The 21,152-nt window shown below is 41.0% G+C and overlaps 1 protein-coding gene across 2 annotated transcripts in view; it reads left to right on the forward strand.

Moving 5' to 3' along the window:
• The window catches only part of ADTRP (androgen dependent TFPI regulating protein), a 32,885-nt gene extending 13,397 nt beyond the window's left edge, over window positions 1-19,488 (forward strand). The window contains exons 4-6 of one of the 2 annotated variants that reach the window (XM_026843319.1): window positions 7,366-7,481; window positions 12,425-12,576; window positions 18,736-19,488. In XM_026843319.1, the coding sequence (XP_026699120.1) occupies window positions 7,366-7,481; window positions 12,425-12,576; window positions 18,736-18,779 (312 nt within the window). In that variant the 3' untranslated portion in view covers window positions 18,780-19,488. The remainder of the gene's footprint in view (window positions 1-7,365; window positions 7,482-12,424; window positions 12,577-18,735) is intronic. The other variant, XM_026843320.1, reaches the window with a different exon arrangement.
• The last annotated feature ends 1,664 nt before the right edge of the window (window positions 19,489-21,152 follow it).

Consider the following 21,152-nt stretch of genomic DNA (forward strand, 5'->3'; position numbering starts at 1 on the left):
ATTACATTCAACTTTTGGCAAAGAAGAAGAATGTGTGTGTGTGAGGGATATGGAACATGAAATTAATCACCCCACACATTTAAGAGCAAAGATGCTTAGCTTTTCCCAACACTACATACATATTTTTTTGAAGTTTCCATTTTTGTTGACATAAGCCCATTTCCTCAGGGAGAAAGTATGTGTTTCACAGACAAATGTTATGGCAGCGAATCCTCCGTGGCTGCTGCTACCCCAGCATGCACAGGTGCAGTCTCCCTAACCCACCCCACGAAGGAACAGCTGGAGACAAATATTCCACAGCAAAGGATGTGTCACTTCAGTCTCATGTCAGCTTCCAGCTGCAGTGCAACATCAGTTTCTTAGACTACATATCTAATGTCAGGGAGAAATGCAATTAAAATTCTGGCATTGACATGGAGACAAAACATTTGCTAGTAAGCAATAGGATATTCAGCCAGGGCCTTATTTCCAGAAATGCATGTGTACATGCAGAAAATGTTCTCTCTGAAGCTCTTTTACCTTTGATCATACAATTGGCCTGACATTTCATCCGTTTTTCACAATAATGCTCCCAAACTACCTACACATCTCAGAAAAAGCAGAAAAAAAAATAATGTTGTTTTTCAGATGAGCGTGAATGGACCTGGAAAGGGCAGAAACAGATAGTAGCTGACAGTTGAGAGAGGAGTGCTGTCGGAGTTAAACTGAGCAGTAGCTTCCTGACTAATTTGTCACCGCACCTGCTCGGTAACAGGATTCCTTGTGCCTCCCGCTCTACCCATAAAACAGATCTATGGTTCCCTGAAAATGCACTGATGACTGAGAATATAAAAGACAGGTAGCAACTCTAAGAGAGAATTACTTCTTTAACTAAATATGGTGATGTACTAGTTAAAGAAATAAAATGAACAATATTGCTTAAGCCCCTCCCACTCTGAAAAATAAAGAGAGGTTAAGGGAGGAAGAAAAATGTGTAAGGACAGATTACAAAAGAAAATTTTAAAGGAGGTATTTGAACGAAGGCAGTATCATAGCAAAATAAATCAAAAGAGGGAATTTGTTCCAAAATGAAGCCAAGAAATGAGGGAGCATACACAGATTCAGAAAATTATGAGGAGTATAAAACTAAATAGAGGTTTTATGGTGACAGGAAGCCATTTAGTTTTATTACGCTCAGATAACACAAGCTGTAATTGTTTATGAAAGCAACCAACCCAAGGAAATTTCCATAGACAAGAGGACATTTCCCAACAAAGAGCTGAATAACTGAGTAAACACCTCAAGGGTCAACCAATGAAAACTGGCTTCGTGAGCTTCATAAGACAGCACCAAAGTGTGTTTTTACTTTTTCTTTGCAGTAACATACCGATGGAGAAGATACAAGCATGAGTATCAGCCATAAGTGGTTGTCAGCACACAAACTCTGTGGGGAATTTGTCCGAAAGGAGGAACACGGGCAGTTTTTCAAAAGCACTCGATGGTGTCCAACTGTGCCCAGTGGAGTTTAGTTTGGCCAGTGGTAACTGTTTGCGAAAAATCCCCCACTAAAGTCTCGCACGTTAATGGAAAGCAGACATGGAGGGTATGTAAATGCAGACGAATGAGAAACAAACAGCTATGGTCAACCAAGGCATCATTTCCTTCACTCTGGAGTCAAACAGGGTCAAACTGAGTCAAACTGCAATGCACGCATTAGGCATACAAGTGATCTCAGCAGCTCTGGGGAGATTATTCATGGGCTTAAAACTCAGCCTAGGCTGGAGCCTGCAGCTGAACACAAACTCTACCCAACCCTGTCTTCTCAGTCCCAGGAAACTTGCATTTACTTACATTCTCAACAGCAAAACAAGGATATAACACTGAATAAATACACAAACTGCTAAAAATATGGGAAGTAAAAATTCCATTCGGTCTCACCAAACAGTGGAAATAATACCAGAGAGGTCTATTTAAACTCATGAACCTGAAATGTATCCTGGGAAACATATAACATAGGGTAGAAACAAAAAATAAAGAAGCAGGAGAATGTTATAATTTCATTCTCTCCACAGGAGATGAGTTAACATGCCAATATTTCAGAAGTTCAGTGTGCATTTAAGAAACTTTCTTCCCCCTGTATTCATATGCCAAAGTTTTTGAGAATAAAAAGAATTTTGCAATTTTACAACTAGTTCAGATTCACCTGAGTTTGTCAGGAAAAAAGCAAATAAACCAAACCCAAGTTAAAAATCATAGTAAGTGCCAAAAAGAGCCACAGAGGATTTTGAAATCAAATGTTTGGAATCAGAATTCAGAATATAAGTGTGATTAGTTAACAAAATGTCTCTGATAATTTTAGAAGTCCCATAACTTTCATCTTTCCACTACAAAAATAAATTTTTCTAAAAAAGCATTTGAAATACTTCTGTCCTTACAAAATTTGTAAGCTGAAAGCTTTCCTCAACAAGCCAAGGTTATTGGACAAGTAAATATATTAATATGATTAATAAGTATAATTAATAATTACTAACAGGATTCCAGCCAAGAGAAGAAAAAAAGCTCTCCAATTCAGTTCCATTCACTGATAGCCTGATCAGTGCACATAGCTATTGTTTTAGCTTGTTTTCCTTACCTTGGAGTGAAATAGGTTTTTTCTCCCTCTGTGATAATTATTTTTGACAGTTTCACTGTTTATATGTGAAACTGAGAAAGTGTTAATTGAAATAAAAAATGAGTCAATGTTTCCAGCAGTTTTTGCCAATGTTTTGATCTGTGTCAATCTAAGCTTAATTATTAAGTTTTCTTTAAAGCAAGAGGCAAAACCATGTATTTTAATTTGGCCCCAAACAAATCATGCATTCCAGCTATACGTCAGTTTAAGGATATAAAGCATAGCTAAATAGGGTTGAAAGTATGTTTAATGACCATGCACTAGAGACCCATGGTAAAAATAACTCAAATGAGAAAATACATCTTTTTTATTGAAAAGGATACGAGAAGTCTTTAAAGCCTTTCAGCAGATATGATTAACCATGATATATGGTCTATCACTAACGATTCTGCCAAAGTCAACGTCTAGTGGCTGTGAGAGGGAAATCATTTGGAAAGCCAACTGCGTGTATAAGCAAAGGGCAGCTTTGCACCCCGTAGCTAACCATGCGTTCCTCTGGTGTCTGCTGTATAAATATGCATCTGCTCTCATAAACATGCTAGGTTATTCGGTAGAAATTCCACCGTGATTTTACCGTTAATGGACAAACTGGACTCAGCAGAAATATGTGAAGTCACCAGTAGACTCGGGTAGCAGAAGTTCAAGGGAAGATTTTCCCACGTGTTCATTGGGCAGGGGGAAAAAAAAAGCAGCTTTATATCAACAAAGGAAAAACATTAAATAAAAAAATTTTAATCCCGGAGGCGCATGAAGTACCTGAGAACTGTTGTAGAAATCTGTCTCAAGAAGGCATTTGCATGGCAAGTTTAAATGGCCCTATAGAAAGCATGTCTAGTTAATATATACAGTGAGTCTCTCTAACTAGGAATAAGCTAATAGTATATTAATAAATGAAATTGGATTAATATATGGAAAAATATTTTTAAAAGATGCAATTATCTGTACAGAAGACACAGCACACACTTTCATAAATCATGTGCCAGTGTCATCATTGGACTTGGGAAGAAAGCAACTTTCCTATGCCACAACAACTTTTTTTTTTTTTTTTTTTTTCCTTTTTCCATATCAGGATAGATCAAGACCTTTAGAAACCATTCACAAAACAAGAGGAAGATAGCCTCACTCCTGAGTGCATTTGCTGCTCTTGGAGGTGGAAGCACTCTTCCAGGGAGTGGGAAGGTCGACCTCAAGCCTCTGCGAATCAGGCAGAGCAGCAATTTGAACCTACCCCTTCCACTAAACTCTTGGCTATTTCCAAAAGAAACCAAATTTTCCCACTTTGCAGTGACTTTCAAGCTTCTTTTGATTTACGAGCCCCTGAGCATTTTCTCTAACTTTTCCCTAAGTGGAGGAGCCTGCCAAAAAATGACTAGTTAAGTAAAAACATAGAATAAAAAGAAGAGCTCCCAACTGTCTTTCACAACCACTACCAGTTTGCCACTTATCTGCAGTGCCAATGGATGTGTTGAAGCAGTGGGCTCCCCCTTGTCACCCCCGGCCTGTTGCTCCCTTTGCCTGTATGATGCTATCTGCCTGTTGCTGGTATGCTGTTGCAGGGTGCCTCTGGCCATCACCCAGTGTGGTGCCTCTCACTCCAGTGAGAAAAATGAGAAATTGTAAATGAGGTGCAAAGCTCTGCTCTTCTCTCCTCTTCCCCCTTTCCTGTGGGATTCATGTACTGTGAGGCAGCCCAAAGATGTATGAAGAGAAAGAGGTTGCCTAATTGAGTGGAGACATTGGTGGTCTTAGTCACAATAGCTTGCTCCCACCAGAAGAGGAGAGCCCCCATTTCTCCATGCTTTCATCCTCTGCTTCTGGGTATGGGTACTTGCACCAGCTCTGGAGTCCGCACGGCCCTTGGTAGCTGGTTCAGGGAAAACTGAGGCTGGGTCAGAGATGCCCAGAGGGTGCCTGGCAGAATCACACTCACCTTGTCTAGCTTCTCCTGTAAAGGGCTTGCCCAGCTTCCCTAGGTGGTTGTTTCCTTGCCTGCCCTTGCTACTTACTTCTCTGTATAAAGCTGCCTCTCTCTTGAGGAAAACTGAGCCAATTGCCCTTGGTCCTACCTGCAATGGACATGGAGAACTGAACTCAGCCATCACAGTCATCACTGTATCAACCTCTCAAGCCTTTGAGACCTCTCTCCCTTTTCTCTTTACACGCAACAATGTGTTCAGTCCTGATTTCTATGCCTGTCTTTGGACTGCTTTCCTGCTCATACTTTCTTGCTGTTCATGCTGTCCTTTTCTTAACATGTTCCAAATTATCTGCACCTGTCAAAATGGGGTGCCCTAATACAGAGAGAGAGAGAGTGCCAGCCAAAACCTCATCAGTTCAAGTGGAGCAGCATACTTACCAGGTCTTTCTTGCAAACAATATTCCTATTAATACCATACCAGAATGCTTTTTTTATTAAAGCAGCATTATATTGCTGATGTACTTATTTAACGTTCGCTCTGAGAACAAAAAGCCAAAACTAAGGAAATAAGTATATAAAATAACCCCCACTAAAAACTTCACTTCAACAAAGGATTATTTCACCAGGTCACTCCTACTAAATCCCTCTTAGGACAGCAATAATACAACTGGAACAACCAGTTTATAGTTGTTAAAAGTGTTTAAATTAATGAAAAGACTAGAAAGGACATTTCATGTAGCCCAAAGGAATTTTATAACCCACTGGATGTCAGATGAAAACCAGGACTTACATCCACTTCGCATAATGGACAAATTCACTGTAAAAGGCTAAAGCCTGAAAGTGAAGTCAAAGTGCAAGTTTTCTATCATTGCTGTCTTTCATGGGCATTTTGGACAAACTATTGACCACCTATGGAAAATAAACTTTTAAAAAGTAATTTTAAAAGCACCTTAACACATAGGTTTCTGACTAAAAGACAATTATAGGGATTACATATGGAAACTGTGTGCACTGAAGACATTTTTCTGGTTAAATGAATCCAGGAATCACTTTTACTGGTACAACAAGACCTCTGCTATCAACCAAGCAGGTTGTAGAGCTGAAGAATATCTTTGTGAAACAGAACAGAGGAAAATCTCAGTGCCAATGAGTGCAAGGAACTGGAACATCAAATAAATATTTTCTATCTCTTTTCTCTGAAAAATAATAACTGAGATGGAAAGGTTATTTTGGTAGTAGGACAGCCAGGTATGAATAGCAGCTCCTGGGGGTGCTGGGGGGCCTGAGGGAGGACATGCAGCTTCCAGTGAGCTGTCACTTGGCAGGGGCAGACAAAAATGGATGTCTGCCTCTTAAAGAAATAAGTGAAGAATGTTTTAACACATGCTGTGTGTAGCTCAATGTGCATTTAAAGAATTTAATCTGTATTTGTGACAACTTATTCTATAAATACACAATAAAACTTTCACACCATACTACCATATCAGATGATCAGCACAGCTTCTGACAAATACATACATTGAAGATACTAGAACCACTTCCCTGGGACAAGAGGAAATTTTATACCATACACCCAGTAGGTTGTGCCTTTAGAGAAAAACAAAAAATAGTTTGGTGTTTTTTTCTGTTTAAAAGTCTATTTGTCTTTCTCTGCTGCCCTCCCCTCCCTTCCTCCCCCCATCTACCTGTGAAACTATTTCTTAATATTAATAGGAATTTAACCTACTAGTCAGCTACAGTTGTTGCTATAGTTTTCTCCTGTTGCACCTCATCGATTGTTTTTGTGGTGTTACTCCTCAGCACTGTTTAAGCCTTCTGTCCTACGTATTGCAACTTAAAACTATTATTTGCTTGCACAGGGAATATTACAATAATTTTAGTGGGGAAATTTCATCCCAACAAATTATTTTCTGAAGTTGCCACAAATCAGCCAAAAAGTTGAGGCATTAGCATCCTGAGAGCCCCACACTGTCGTTTTAACATTCAAGCCCAGAAGGACTTCTGCTGTGTTCCCAACCTCCCTCCTCACAGTGAGGAGCATCCATCTTGGAGGCATCTCCCCACCACAAAACAATCTGTGCCACCAAGCTGCCTGCTGAAAATCCCCTGTGCTCAGACAGTTATCATCATAAAAGCCATTGAAACTGAGGCTGCTGGATACAATTCAAACTCTTTGACAAAAAAAAAAAAGAAAGCAAGCTAACTTCTCCAGCAAGCTAACTCTTGGTTAAGCTTGTTTGAATTTCCTTCTTCATCTTGAATCACAGCTAACTTAAGTCCTCTGTATGTTTACCACCACATCTTCCAGTTTACAAAGAGAAGCACAACACACTGCAATCACACTGGAGTAAATAATAAATAACAATCTAACTTGAAAAGAATATGAAGGCAATTCAGCAATTACTTAATGAGTTCAAGGAAGAGACTTTTGACATCTTCAAGCGTGCATAACAATAGATTTCAATATCTTTTGTACTCTAACGGGAATTGCCAAAAAATTTATTGCATTATAAAATGTAAAAGGAAAGCTCACCTATTACAAAGTAGCATGGATCATTCTACAGGCAGACCTCATTACAGTACTTTTTACAGCATACTAACAAGAAAATTTCCGTGCTTGTTACTGCAGGGGTACTTCTTTACTATTAAAATAGAAAGTGTGCGCATTTGTACACAATTACGTTCAGTATTGTTAAATAATGCTTTGCTTATGGGCAGGCTCTTGAGATTCGTGATCGGCAATGACTGAAGGTGAAGCACTGTGACCGGTCAGTGATGGATTCTCTTTTCTCCTCAGCACACAGCTGTACTGCCATTTGCTGTCCTGGAAATCCTTGCCATGCCACACCGTTACCCAGCAAAGAAGAATGGATTGATCCTATTAGGATTTGTCACTTTTCTGTATATCAGTTGGTAAGAAGTATGTCCTTTAAAACATTTTCTTCAAGTGATCTACTTTGTAAAACAAGGCCAAACGCTGTACTTAGATTTAAGTTCCCGCCCAGGCACATGGAAGACAGCAGTCTGTTCTGTGCAGAAGTCATTTAAATTTCAGCTGAGACCCATGAAAACTATTTCCAGACTTAGGCAGAGCAGGTTTCTTCAAACACAGTACAGGTTCTGAGACCTTACATAGTATTTCCTGCTCTTCTAAGGCCTCTTACAGAAAAGCAACTAAACTGCCATAAACTCTGGGGTACTTTGAGTTATTTCTGCTGGGCTGGAGTTTTTATTTCTACCAGTATCATCAAATTTACCTCCACTCACTGTCTTGCTCACTGCAAAACCACCAAATCTCAAAGGTCTGGGGGTCATGGGAGCAGAAGAGAAATAAAGGTCATTTTGGTATTTGGCAAGGACACATGGCTGAGTTTAGAAACCTGAGATAGAAAATGATACTCAGAGCCAGGTGCAAACTGACATGAAGCAAGGAGGCATCTGCCACATTACCATCTCCCACTCTACCAGTGGACACTGCCTACGTTTCCAGCAGTGCACCACAGTTGATCTCCAACCTGTTGGAGGGTGATCCTGAGAGAATAAACTATATAAAACGAGGCCCACCCAGCCCATAGCCATCCACCCACCTCCTGTGTGTGTGTCATGCACCTCTGGAGCTGAGTTTGCATCCACTTCTGCTCGTTGCATCCCAGCTGTAGTGCCGGGGTCCAGAAGCACTGCCTGCTCCATCTAACTAGTGGCAGTTGCCAACACTTCAGACCACTCTGAGGATGCCTTATCCTGAGACTCAACTAGGAACAGGTCTGTATAGTTTCAGGGTACACTGTGATATCACTTTCCAGAACTCAGGAAACACCCTGGCCCTAAGGTGAAGGATATAGGACAACAGATCAGCAGAGAGGTGACTTGTCCTCATGCAAAGATTTCCAAGAAGTCTCTGGAACTGTGAGGGAACCCATCCTTCCCCTTCCTGCCCACCAGTTCTCACTCTTACCTAGAGACTACCTTCAGCCTGAATGAAAATCTGGAGTAGAAAATAAACTGCACAGATGAAACACTCTTGTGACTTGAAACCCATTAGAGTGGCTGTGGAAGCAGTGGACTTCACTGCTACGTTACATAACCAAAGATAGGAGCCATTTATCCTAATCCAGCCCAAAGCCTAATAGGATTATGAGCACTGCTTCCTAAATTCCTTTTCTATACTATGGTTCACCCAGTTGCTTAATGCCAGCTTTGTTTCGCTTGTCTTCCGACAGCACTTAGTTTATACTGTCTTTGAGACCAGACGGCTTTCCAGGCAACTATTGCAGTCATGTGTGCCATGCTTTCCCCTAGAGTCCCTATCAGCTGAGCAATTTCACCCCACAGGAGACTCGGCTCATGCCAGGACCTGAATCCTCATCAGAGGATGAGGATCAACACAAGCATCAACACATTTGAGCACTCCCAGTATCTTTTCTGAATTGACGTTGCATGGTGCTGCCAGGGTCCTGAGTGGAAGGTGGTCCCTTAGAACACTCGTCCCCTATGTCTCAGGGCCCTGATAATTGGATAAAAGATAATAGGATTTCAATGCTGTTGCTTTCTCTCCTCCCGAGGCAGCAAGGAACCTCCTGTCTGCTTTCTTTTTGCCTTCTTGTCTTGGTTCCCTGCAACCACAGACAATAGCTTTCAACTAACAGAAAAATTTTTTAGCCTTGCACTGAAATTTTAACACGTGTACACATTTTATTGTTGGTGCTGCAACCTGATGATTTAATAGCCCCATTTGGGCACCTTATGTTTTCACAAGCAGCAGAGTCCTCCCTAAAAGCCTTTCCTTGAACTGTCGCTGTCATCGCTGCACTTCCCCTTCCCCAGTGCCAATGGTCTGAGAACCAACTGGTCCCTGCAAGGCAGTAGAGGAATCAAGCAGCCAGTGATGCCCTTGCACCAGGTACCTGCCTCTGAGCCGGGCTTCGCTGTACCTTGGAAAACTCATCGTGTTCAAAAAGGAAAGGTGTCTTTCAGCTGCAGGACACCAGGGCTAAGAGAAACGTTGGGCACATTAGTTAATTCTTGCAAGGATGGGTCTTGCATCTCCCAGTTGCATTAAGTAATGCCTAACTCCTGGAGTCATCACATTGAAAACAGTGAAGAATATATACATTTTGGAATCAGCATTTTAAATCTTAAAAAGAAAGTAACAATACATTGCCCTTTCCCATTTCAGTGCTAACAGATCAGTATAAAATAAATCCTAATCTTCACAATTTTGCACGTGGCTTTGGAGAAAAGTTCCAACTGCCTTTGCAAGGGAGTATAAATCATTATAGATTGCACTCTGTATACAAGAAAACTCAAACCAAATTAAATCTAGAGACTGATGGCTTTCTTGCAATATGTCCACATTCCACCCCTGTTAGGAATCAAAACATTTTTCTTGCACTGCATGCTCATTTTCAGTTTTCAACCTTTTAATTTTGAATTAACCACAGTCTGAGAGAGCTCATATGTGGCCAATATGTTCTTTTCTCCTTTCTGGATCTTCTCATTTAATAATTCCCTAAAGATACCTTTTTTTTTCCCTTCAGTGAATGAGGTGGTCCCATAGACATTAATGGATAAGTAATGAGAGGACAGGATAAATCCTCCAGTTGCATCTAGCTGTGCTATGAGAGCATGTTACTGCTCCCTGATACCTATATGATGTCCTCTATCCTATAGCAGTTTGGCAACTTTGCTTATACCCAGGGCTGTTATCTCAATCTATTGTCCCCATAATTCTGGGCATTGCCTGCTTCTGACTCACTTGCTGATATCCAAGGTAAAATCATGGTAAAAATTGAAATTTGGTCAAATAAACCTTAAGAATAATAGGCCTCTGAATTCTGCATGCATATTTAACAGGTGATTACCCATGAGAAATGAGCAAGATGTATTTGCAAGTTGTGGGGTACATTTTATGAAATCCCTAGGAAAAAAAAACCCACAAAAATAAAACCAAAACCTGTCAACAATTCTGCGATCAAAATGAGCAAGTTCAGGAATCTGGACATATGCTTCCAAGATAAAAACCCTGGCAACACACAGCTCCCACCAAGTCAAAAAGCTGAAAGTGCTTTAGTGCTCCTGCACAGTCATTTGTTTATGTTTGAAAACATGGGTTGGAGTGCTTCATATGAGGCACACCAGCTGGCCAAATTGCTTCAAGATAATCTGGTTTCTCATTATATAAAATAAAGACAGTTGTCACTCTCTGTTCTACTGTCTGAGATACATTAAGAAAACAGTAGCCCTGTGCAGTGAAGAACACATGCTGACATTTGCATGGGCTCAAGTTAGCACCCAGTCTTCAATATTTCTGCTTAGCCTTTCTGTGATGTTTTGTGCAGGCCTTTTTTTTTTTTTTTTTAATTACTTAGCTGTTTCACAGCCCTGTTTGTTTGATGAAAGAACCCTAAATCATGAAAATGAGTCTCTACACTTAATATTTCTATGCTCAGCCCAGACAGCTCCATTACCAACTCCCTCCATTTCTCCACTCTATCCCTTATGTGGGGATTAGTGAATCTCTAACTACAGATAAGGCAAAAACGTGGTGGTTTATGCCCTGTCCTTTCCTTCTCTAACTAGAGAAAGGACAAATCATCTTTTCAGACTTTTTTTTTTTTTTTCCCCTTACCACTCTGCCATTTCTCAGTTTTGTGACAGTTTCAGGTTGGTGGGGCAGCCTGTTTGTCACTTCTCTTTGAGGCATGATGCTCAGTATAAGGTGGCAGGCTGGGTGCCATCAGAGAGAGAGGGATTGCATTCCCAGGTTAGCACTGGTGATGGAAAGTATGGCATACTCCGCAGGTGTGTTTTTCTTAATCAAGAACTAAACCTTTTAGGACTCTTTGAATACAAAGGATTGTTTTAGGGAAGCGCTGCCCATCATTACAATGCCACATCTTTGTAACAATCACTGGAGACCTGCCCTATTTTTTATATTATTTACATATTCACTATATATATATATATATATATATATAAAATTTTATCCATAAAAATATGTTTCTCTATATTTAATATATATAAAAATGAACTGTATATTTTTAATATTAAAGACCATTTAAATATTAAGTCCAGGCATTTGCTACCAGCCACTCTTATGAGCTGTAAACAAGGAAAATAATATCAGTTAACTGACAGTCACAAAACGCTTTTTGAGGGAAGAAAAAGGCAGAAAGAGAGGGCCTAAATGGAAGAAAGCAGACATAATTGTCCTTTTCCTCCTTTCCCTTTTCCAAGCAGTGCATTGCAAATGCTTCTGGCACAAAGGAGCAAGCAGCTCTATCTGTTTCCTACCTACCTGCTCCTCCTCTCCTCCTCTTAGACCAAGAGAAAAGGCACTGCAGAATTCCTCTTGCCTTCTCACCTCCTGGAAACTTCTTTCCACTCCCAAAAGCAGTGGTCAACAGCAGCAGGATAGAGACAGTAAGAAACAGCACTTTGTCTCCACAGACCCTTGAGATCTGGATAGGGGCTGGAAAGCTGCTATAATAAAGAGCAAACACATATGTGAGAGCTGATATGAATAAGCCTCACTTCGAATTGCCAAGTGTATATCCTTATTTCTGAGCGTATTGCTATTTTACTGTTATTTTACTGCTGTTAACAGTCAATGCCACCAGGGTGACAGCAGAACATTGTGTGCATTTCAACCTGTGCCGAAACCCATCTAATTTAGCAGCAGCTCAAGTGTGCTTCACAACAAACAGCCCAAATGTTGAGGACATGTATTGACAGCTGAGCTAATTTTCTCTGTATCAAGATTGTTTTGATAACTTGGCCCTTCAGGAGTTGGAAATCATGAAGTGGTTCTTCTAACTGAATTGTCTTAACCAAAAGTCATTTCTCTCCTTGCCTAGGGTCCTCTGGATTTATTCTGTAACGGGAGAGTGGGTATACCCTCTCTTTGCTTTGTTCAGCCCAGCCGGGCTAGCAGCCTTTTTCACTGGTAGCCTTGCCGTCATCATCTCTTTCTACAACTTCGGGGAGTTCCTCAACCGTATGATATGGGGTCAGTTCATGTTTTGCTTTTAAACTTCTATCTGTATGAAAAAAAAAAAAAAATCTAAAATGAATTCCTGTGATTGCCTAAGCAGGTGGGGAGAGGAAGGAGGCCCTTGTACACTGTGGGGTGGCATTTGGGGGCCTGATAGAGGTTGTCAGGTCCTAACCAGGTACTAACAGAGAACAAATTGGACCAAGAATCCCAACCCTACCAGATAAAAGGCTGGGGCAGGTTTCTCTAATGTGGCTCAAGAAGCACCTCTCACCAGCATAATCATTGGATTTTGAATTTCTTCTCAAACGAGGGTCCAGAAAAGCCTCTATCATGTGGTGTTTGTCAGACGAGGGAGTGGCACTGTTTGCTGACAATTTGTAGGAAGGCATTAGTGTGTCCAAGTGAAAGCATCACAGCAGCTTCGTGAATAAAACAGTACTTCAGAAAGTTTTTCAAATGGTTGAGAACATCTCCCTTCTGCTTTGGTAATGATATAATTGATAGCAATTTAAAGAAAATGAAAGGCAGCTTTCTTGGACAAATGGGCAGTTACAAAAAAAAAAATAGTTTAGGGGGACACATTCAACAGGTGGAAGAAAGAAATAACTGATGAAGCAGCTCTAGGGGTTTGGCATGGGATGATGTTATTACTATTATTACTATTATTATTATATTCCCCCCCGTCTTCTGGTTTCCTCTCTCCTTTTTCATTCAAGATTAAGTTTTTGAGGATGAAAGTGTTTCTGTCAGGAAAACGTGTGTATTTTATTTAGGACAAATGTGTGAACATTTGCAATTTCTTAAACTAGCTTTCTGATGAAAGAAAAAACGCTGCAAAAACACCTCTGAAAATAAATAAGACAACCTCCCTCTGTTCTCAGGGAACATTTGATGCCTGATCCATTTTGTGAAGTCTCACATGCCTGTCAAGCCAAAGTAGAGTGTCTGTAGCTAGTCTCTCACCATCCGTACTCAGCTACCTAAAAGCAGCAGATTGACTTTCAAATGTGCTGAATAACCAACTTCACCATTTGATACCTTTGCAAATAAGATGCTTGTTCTACATGTCCATGTTTGGAAATTTTGGCCAAATTCTATTCTTGCATAAACATGATACGAGATGAGAATTGCTGGTAAATGAAAACAGATCTGCAGTCTTTCTGCGCTAGCACTGGTTTAAGAGGCATCACAAAACCAGCAACTATTACTAATCAAAGACCACATCATCACTACAAGACCATATAGGTCTTTATATGAGATCCAATATCTGATACATGTAGGTATCTGGTTTTTTTCATCGCTGAGTACACATCAGTAATTTCAGGCCCAGAGTATGCCTGATGCAGAAACTGGAGATAATCAGAATTAAAATAATTTGATTTCCAAGGTGTTAATTGATCAGACAAAAGGTCATGCCAAGCAGAGATCAGATTAACTGCAAAAATTAGACACATTTTGAACAGCTGACTAAACATACTCATTTAAGAGATGTTAATTTAAGAGATTTCTCAGAAACTAGGGCAAGCACTCAACTTTCTTTTCTGTGCACAGAGAAAGGCTGAAAAGCACCTCCAGTTGTGATAGCATGAATGTATCCTCAGAGAATATACATAAACATGACATCCTCTGTTGATACCTGATGTGCCCTTGCAATCCCTGGAGGCCTCCTGTGTGTGGTGGTTCTGCCTCTCCATGCAGAGTATTTTAAAAAAATAGCCACAAAATCATGGCCTTAATAATTACATGGTGTTTCCATCCACATTCAGGACACTCCCCCTGAGTTACTGTTCCCTGTTTGTGAAAACTCTTATGCATCTTCAGCTTTGCACCCCCAGGACTGGCAGCATTCTCTGGATTTGCTGTACACCAATAAAACAAGCTGCACCCCAACTCTGTGGTAGCTGAGGCTGCAGTTTGATAATACGTGGGTTTTGGCAGCAATAACTTCTCAATAAGCTCCTGCCCACTGCCTCTCACTCCTTCCTACTCCACTGCACATGCCTGTTTCATGCAAGCAGGGGCTGTTTTCAACTCTAATCATTTCGCTCAATCCATTTCCCAGCCATGTCCTCCCAAGAGAAGGGTACGACTTCCTCAAGCTGGTATTGATAAGAAGGTCCCAATAAGCACTGAAGCACTGCAGAGGGAAACTATTCCAAATTACTGTGTGACAGACTCTTAATATGTTTCTGACTGAGACAAATATTTGGCTCGGCATTGCCAGAGTCAAAAGAGCTGCAAGCTGAATGAAGACACGATTCCAGCATACACCTTTCTTCTCACAACAAAAATGGCTCCACATACTTTTTTCATCCTACCCTCTCCTGTCTCACCTTCCCATCACAATAAGGGAGATGATGCACTTAAAATAACCCTGCAGGAAAAAACAAAACAAAACAAAACACCACAACAAACCCCCACACAAAGCAAAGCAATCGGTGGTGGTGGTGGACAGATCTGTTCATCTGTCCGTACCCTCCACACTGCCCACCTCCTCCCTCCCTCCCTCAAAAGAAAGGCATTTCTGCCCTCTGTTTTGCTTCCTGCTCAGTCCCCCAAAGGCACAGTCTGAGTTAGAGTAATGCAATTGTCCACTCAGTTCCTATCGGCACCTCTGGAGGCACCTGCTCCAATAACATCTGTACCACCAAGCACTGAGACCTGATGCTGGCGGCATCTGCCAAGGCAGAGAGCCCTGCCTGGGCTGCTGCGACCAGGCTTCACCCCAGAGGAAAAGGCTCTGCGGCAGCTGCTTCTTTCTTTCCCGTTTGAAGAAAGCAAGCTCGCTGAGTTTGTGTCCAGATAAGTTCTGTTTATTCAAAGGTGCAAGAAGTGATTAACCAATAGCTCCACATGAGTGGCAAGCCTGGTTCCCTTCTGGACTTACATCCTGTGGCAGCCTGTAGGCTGGAAATGAAGCTTGTCCCACAGCATACCATGCTTCATATGAGCTCTCTTCCATGTTCCTTTATAGCTTCAGGCCTCTATCACTTTTCCTAAAACCAGGTACATAAATATTTGGTCTTTTTCACCCTTAAACGTACATTCAGTTCCAACTTATTCCAAAGACTATGGATGGCAGCTTTCAGCTCGAAGCGAGTAATTGTTAAAGCTATGTCCTGTGCTTGACAAGAGAGATGCAGTATTATTTCTGAGAGCTGGAAAATCCAGGCAGTTCAATAATATAACCTTGTTTTTCCAACCAAAAGATGCCAGACCCTAAATTTGTTTTATTATTTATAGAAAAATTCTTTCATACAGTATTGGAGGTTTTAAAAATGTATTATCTCTCATGTGCCTCTCCCTCCCCTCGCACAGTTGGATTGGTGGTAACTAAGGCAACCCAGCTGCACAGCCTGAGAGGCACAGAAAATAGTACCAGTAATGACTTTTTTTTTTGTTTTAAATCCCAGAGTTTCTAGAGTACTAGACAATGTTGAGCAATACAGAAACTCCAAAGAGGATAATTGGAAACAATGGGCTGATTCTTTCACTGCCATAAATTTACCTCAGCCAAGAATTTGGCTGCAGGGTCTGAGTACCAAAGATGAACCATGAAATAGCTTCTCCTGTTCCCGATGGGTAGAAAACATCACACAGGCAACCAATCTAGTGTTACTTTGACCAGTCAAACTAGAATCCTCAAAAATAAAGCAAAGCAGTTTTCCCTCAGGTTTTGCTCCTGGTGAGACAACCAGATCCTCTGGAGAAATTCTGATCAAAGTTTTCCACATTAGACAGAGCAACATTTCAAGTGAGGTCTCTTCTCTGGCACCAGCATTTGAAGATTGAGCAGATTAATTTGTCTTCCATCTAACACCTGAAAAAAAAACCCTAAAACAACATTAATCAGCTGCTTGATTTCAATACTTTGAAATGCAGATGGATAGGAGCTATAGCTAGCAACAGCTATCTGTTCCACCAGTGATTTAAATACCTGCTGAGGGTCACTGGCCAAACCACTTGTGAGGCTTCTGCCAAGTCCAGAGAAATGCTCATCCCCCGGTGGTGAAACTGTCCTTTGGGAGAGAAAGAGTGTAGAAAGGGAGGCTGGCTCTCAGAGTGGGCAGCAGGTCCAACAGAGCCATGCCTGGATGCTCGCTGTACTCCATAAAGGGAAAGCTTTGGTCAGCAGGTGGCTGAGAAACACCAGGGGCAGCAAAGCCAATATTAAAGAAACTCTAAAGCAAGGAATAAGGCAACACAACAAGAATAAGAGCTGTTGCTCCAGGAAAAGAGGAAACTTACGGTGGAGTAACTTCCTTGTGTGCAGGGCACAGATGCATGTGCTCCTCCAGATCTCCTGGGAGCTCATGAATATCTATGCTGAAACATATTCACCTGAGGCTGAGCTAAAGTCAGATGGCAGCCTTCTCTTTAATGTATTTTTCCTCTTCTTTTTGAAGTTCTTTTTCATGAAATACATTTTACAGAAGCATATAACACGTTTTAAGAACTGATTGTTTTTCCTGGGTTTTACGTTTGTATTTATGTACTTGTGAAACCAAGCTCCCTTAATACCCTGTGGTCAGCTGTTGGGAAACCCAGCCTATGTGACAGCGCATGAATCTGTGCAATATAAAGCAACACTACAATACTACTGAATTCTAAATGCTGTCGTTCTGAGAAGCTATTGAGATTGCAGAAACCTGAGTGGCAAATAAAGAGATGCAAAGGGCAACTGTGTAGGGTACGAAGTCATTCTACAGTTTTATTGGTACAGGCTTATGAACAGCAGGTTTTTGTATGAATGTTAAAACGTTCAAGTTCTGCAGGCAGTTATTAATCCAGCCACAGGTTCCACCCTTCATTATTACAGTGTCCAGGAGCGATTTTTAAACTGAGCCTCCCATCCAGAATATACCTTCATTTGTTCTATCATGCCTTTAAAAGCAAAGAATAAGAGTCCGAGGTATAGCTATTTCTTTCAGTGAACAGATAATGTTTATATCTATGATTTCACTATATTGCCAGTGAGGAATGGAACTCAAATTTAAGAGGATTTACAGCCCAGAGTTTGCAAACTAAATACAAATATTTACTTTTGTCTCATCCAGTTATCCTAGTTGTGCCACAAACCTGTGATGGCATATTTATATCCTTCATATTTGTCACTCCCCCAGGCTGCAGTTTACCCCTCGGGTAGAGGAGTCTAGCTATTTAAAGGAAACCTGCACCATCTGTCGCACATCCTCCTCTCACTGACAAGTTTATCTGATGATCCACTGGAGGGAGACCGGATCGGAAGCTCTAGCAACCCAGGGCTTATGATTTCATCACTGGAGGCCAGATATTAACAGGTGCTTGCTAATAATGCTGTCCCTGGCCTAATAGGCTAGTCTTTCTTTTTGGTGGAGTTTTTTCTCCCTCATCTTTAAAATTTCTGTTTGGTCAGTACAAAATACTTACAGGATCATTTGGGAAGGAAGAAATGCCAGGATTCTCCTTCATATCGGGTCAATTACCAAATGCTCTGCAGGCTAGAGATAAAATACAGCAATTAGCATTTCAGAGCCTCTGAGGCCTATGGACAAGGGAAGCACCTTTAGAAGAGACTTCTCTGTGAGTAAATGATCATCAGCAGGGAAGAAGAGAGGATGAGACAGTGCTTTACCCAAATATATTCAGTTATTGCCATGCTCAGTGCCCCACGGTAGCACATCTAGTTTGTAGCTGATGCTTCAGAAAGCTGTGGGTCTTTGGTAAGTCCTCTGCCATCCTGGCCAGACACATGAGGATGCTCTAGAGATCTTAGCTGCAGGATTAATCATCTGCCTTTTCAGATGAGCTTTATTTTTAGAGCTTTTCACATATTCTTTCACCAAGCTAGACTTGTTTGGTGGCAGATACTTTTTGCCCACTAGCAAAGCACCATTATTTTCAAGGGTTGCGGCCTACGGTAGATTCCAAATCCTCAGTAGATGAGTAGTCCCTTACTTGCTGGGGACAGCCCAGGCTCATTCGACTTCCGCAGCACTTCGGCATTAGCAGCTGGTCCAAGCCACACACTCACCGTTTACTCCCACTCCCAGATGGGTTTGGTTTCCCAGGGATGTTGGGAGACTGGGGCCAGGTTCACATCCTCCTCCCAACAGCATGCTTGATCTGTGAGAGGATTTCTCTGTTGTGCCTTTTTTTCCTAATAATCTGTTCTCCTCTGCTTCCAAACAGGAGATTCAATAGTAATACTGGACTACAGGCGGAAAGGCAAGTGAATCCTCCTCTTCAAGCCAATCTCTCCACTAATGCTGAAGCCATGAAGTAGAGGAAAATAAATGCAGCTGTGATAAATCCTTTCTCCAATGCATTGCAGCTTCTGGTGAAGCCATTATGTCATCAGGCATATGGAAAACTGGTGGAAAATATGAAATGTTTGTCTCTTACATGATAACTCTGCAACTGCTATGAATAAGAAAATTGTGTTCATCTGTTTACACAGATTTCTCATCTCTTGCACAATGTACGTGAGGATGTGTCCATGGTTAAAACTCGTCACTGGTAAACAAACTCCCTCATGAGCTTGGCACCGCTCTGTAAAAGACCTGTGAATGCAAGCCAGCTCTTGTTTGGATTGCCCTTCATCAAGTCTGGAAAAAATTAAGAGGGGGGTAATTTTAACAGTGCTGTGACTTCCAAGCTAGCTAGATAACAAATTGGGCTAACAAGGACTGTAATTAGGAATGTCTGCTCAGAAAGTTCACCATGAAGCCAAGTTCTTCTAACAAGAAACATTCTGGAATATTAATATGCATAATAGCTCCCCTTCATTTTAACAGGAAATCTGAACTCAACACTTTCTTCCTTTTTCTTGGTTTCAGTTAATCTTGCAGCTAAAGTAACCTAATTATACTGACTGTATGATTGCTTTGACAGAAAGCATGTTAATTTAAAGCACTGTTTAACATAAAGCTGCCTGCCATATAATTACACTCCAGTCACATGTTTACTAATCTTGCTCAATATAGTTGATTTCTGTTATTAGCCTCAACATTTTGTTAACATCTAAAACACTGGAGGTCTGCTTTGCAAACTCCAATAAACAGGCAAAACTGGCAGTAGCGTAAGTATTTCTTAATGGTCAACATGAAAAAAGAAAGATCTCTGTTATTAGCCTTGCATTTAAATGAAGATTTGAAACTCATTGCAGTACTTAAATGTCTAACTCCATCTTCACTGCCAAAACCCCTACCTTACAACTACTGTGCACGCACTTCATTGGGGTGTTATTTTAATCTTTCAAATGCTGCTGGAGTTTAGTAAAAATGAAACACATTGTAAGCTGCCTGTGAGCAATAAAAAAAAATAAATTGTATACATCAGATTGTTCTTCTCACATGTTAGGCACCTGATAAAATTCTAGTCTGGGAAGTTAACATACTAGGGCTAGACTGTAAACTAAGTTAACTCAGTGAAAGACATGCATGCATCCAGTAATTCCCAGTTTATCTAGATAACTTGCTCCAGCTAACTTTGCAAGGGGAACGTAAACAATTACACACAAACAACCCCCTTCCCCTCCCTTTCTGTTGAAGCTAAAGGAGAACATGGAAAGAATTCAGCTGAAGGGTGCTCAAAGGAAATATTTCAGAGACCAGACAGAAGAAAAACCATAAAGGGAATTAGGGAAGAGGAGGAAGTTCAGGAGACTCCCTGTACAGGTTTGTTGGGTATTTTTCTCTCTTTTTTTTTTTTTTTTTTTAATATTTTATTTTGTACTGATAGTCCAGTACAAACAGTTTAAATGTCAGAAACTCAAAACAAAGCCTGGGCGCTGACGTGGAGGGGTAGTTCTTTCCATGTCCAGCCAGAGGAGCTGAAGAGATCTCGTCTTTGGCTCCTGCTGACGCCAGGATCACCTCTGTGCTGCTGGACTACAGGGGTTTGAGGAGAATCGTGGTGGGGGTTGTTTCTTTCTTTGAAAAAGGCTCAGAAGAGGCACTGCTCTCTGCTATGTCCTGCATGGAGAGGCTGGATTGCAGTCATGTGCTTTGGGAAAGCAATCAGGAATGCCTGTCCCCAAAAAATACCTGTTGGGATTGCTTTCCTCCTATCTCTGATGCACATGGAGCCCTATAAGGAAGAAAGCGTGCATTGTTGTTCACAAACCGACATTTTCCCTGTGATTTCAAAAAGGCTTTACTGAGGTACTCTGAGTAAGGATCTGGCCTTTACGACATTTACACTACATTTCTCTTTCCAGTCTGTTTCTCTCATTTTATTTTGAGTAAGTAAGCGAAGTCAGTTAGAACTGTTTATTTATAGCTGTAGATTTTCATGGCTGTATAAATTAGATGTTATTACTGAATGAGATGCCCGCCCACTCACCCAGTGCAGCTGTACAGGAATCCTTTCATGCTGCTCGACGGTACGCAGTCTCAATCAGGAGGAAAACGACATGCTCCCAGCCAGACGAAGGGACTGCTGCTTAAATCCTTGGGTGAAAAAACAGCAATTAATTTTTTCCACAGTACAATGTACAGTATGACAACCACAATTACCTAATACTATTTAGGTCTGCCACTTTTGTTTGGCAGAGAGAGAAAATGAAGGTTTCAATTCACCAGAGAAAAAAAAAAACACACCCTAAA

Source organism: Athene cunicularia (genome assembly GCF_003259725.1).
Source record: "Athene cunicularia isolate RWA chromosome 2 unlocalized genomic scaffold, athCun1 chr2_part1, whole genome shotgun sequence".
In the NCBI taxonomy this organism is placed as follows: domain Eukaryota; kingdom Metazoa; phylum Chordata; class Aves; order Strigiformes; family Strigidae; genus Athene; species Athene cunicularia.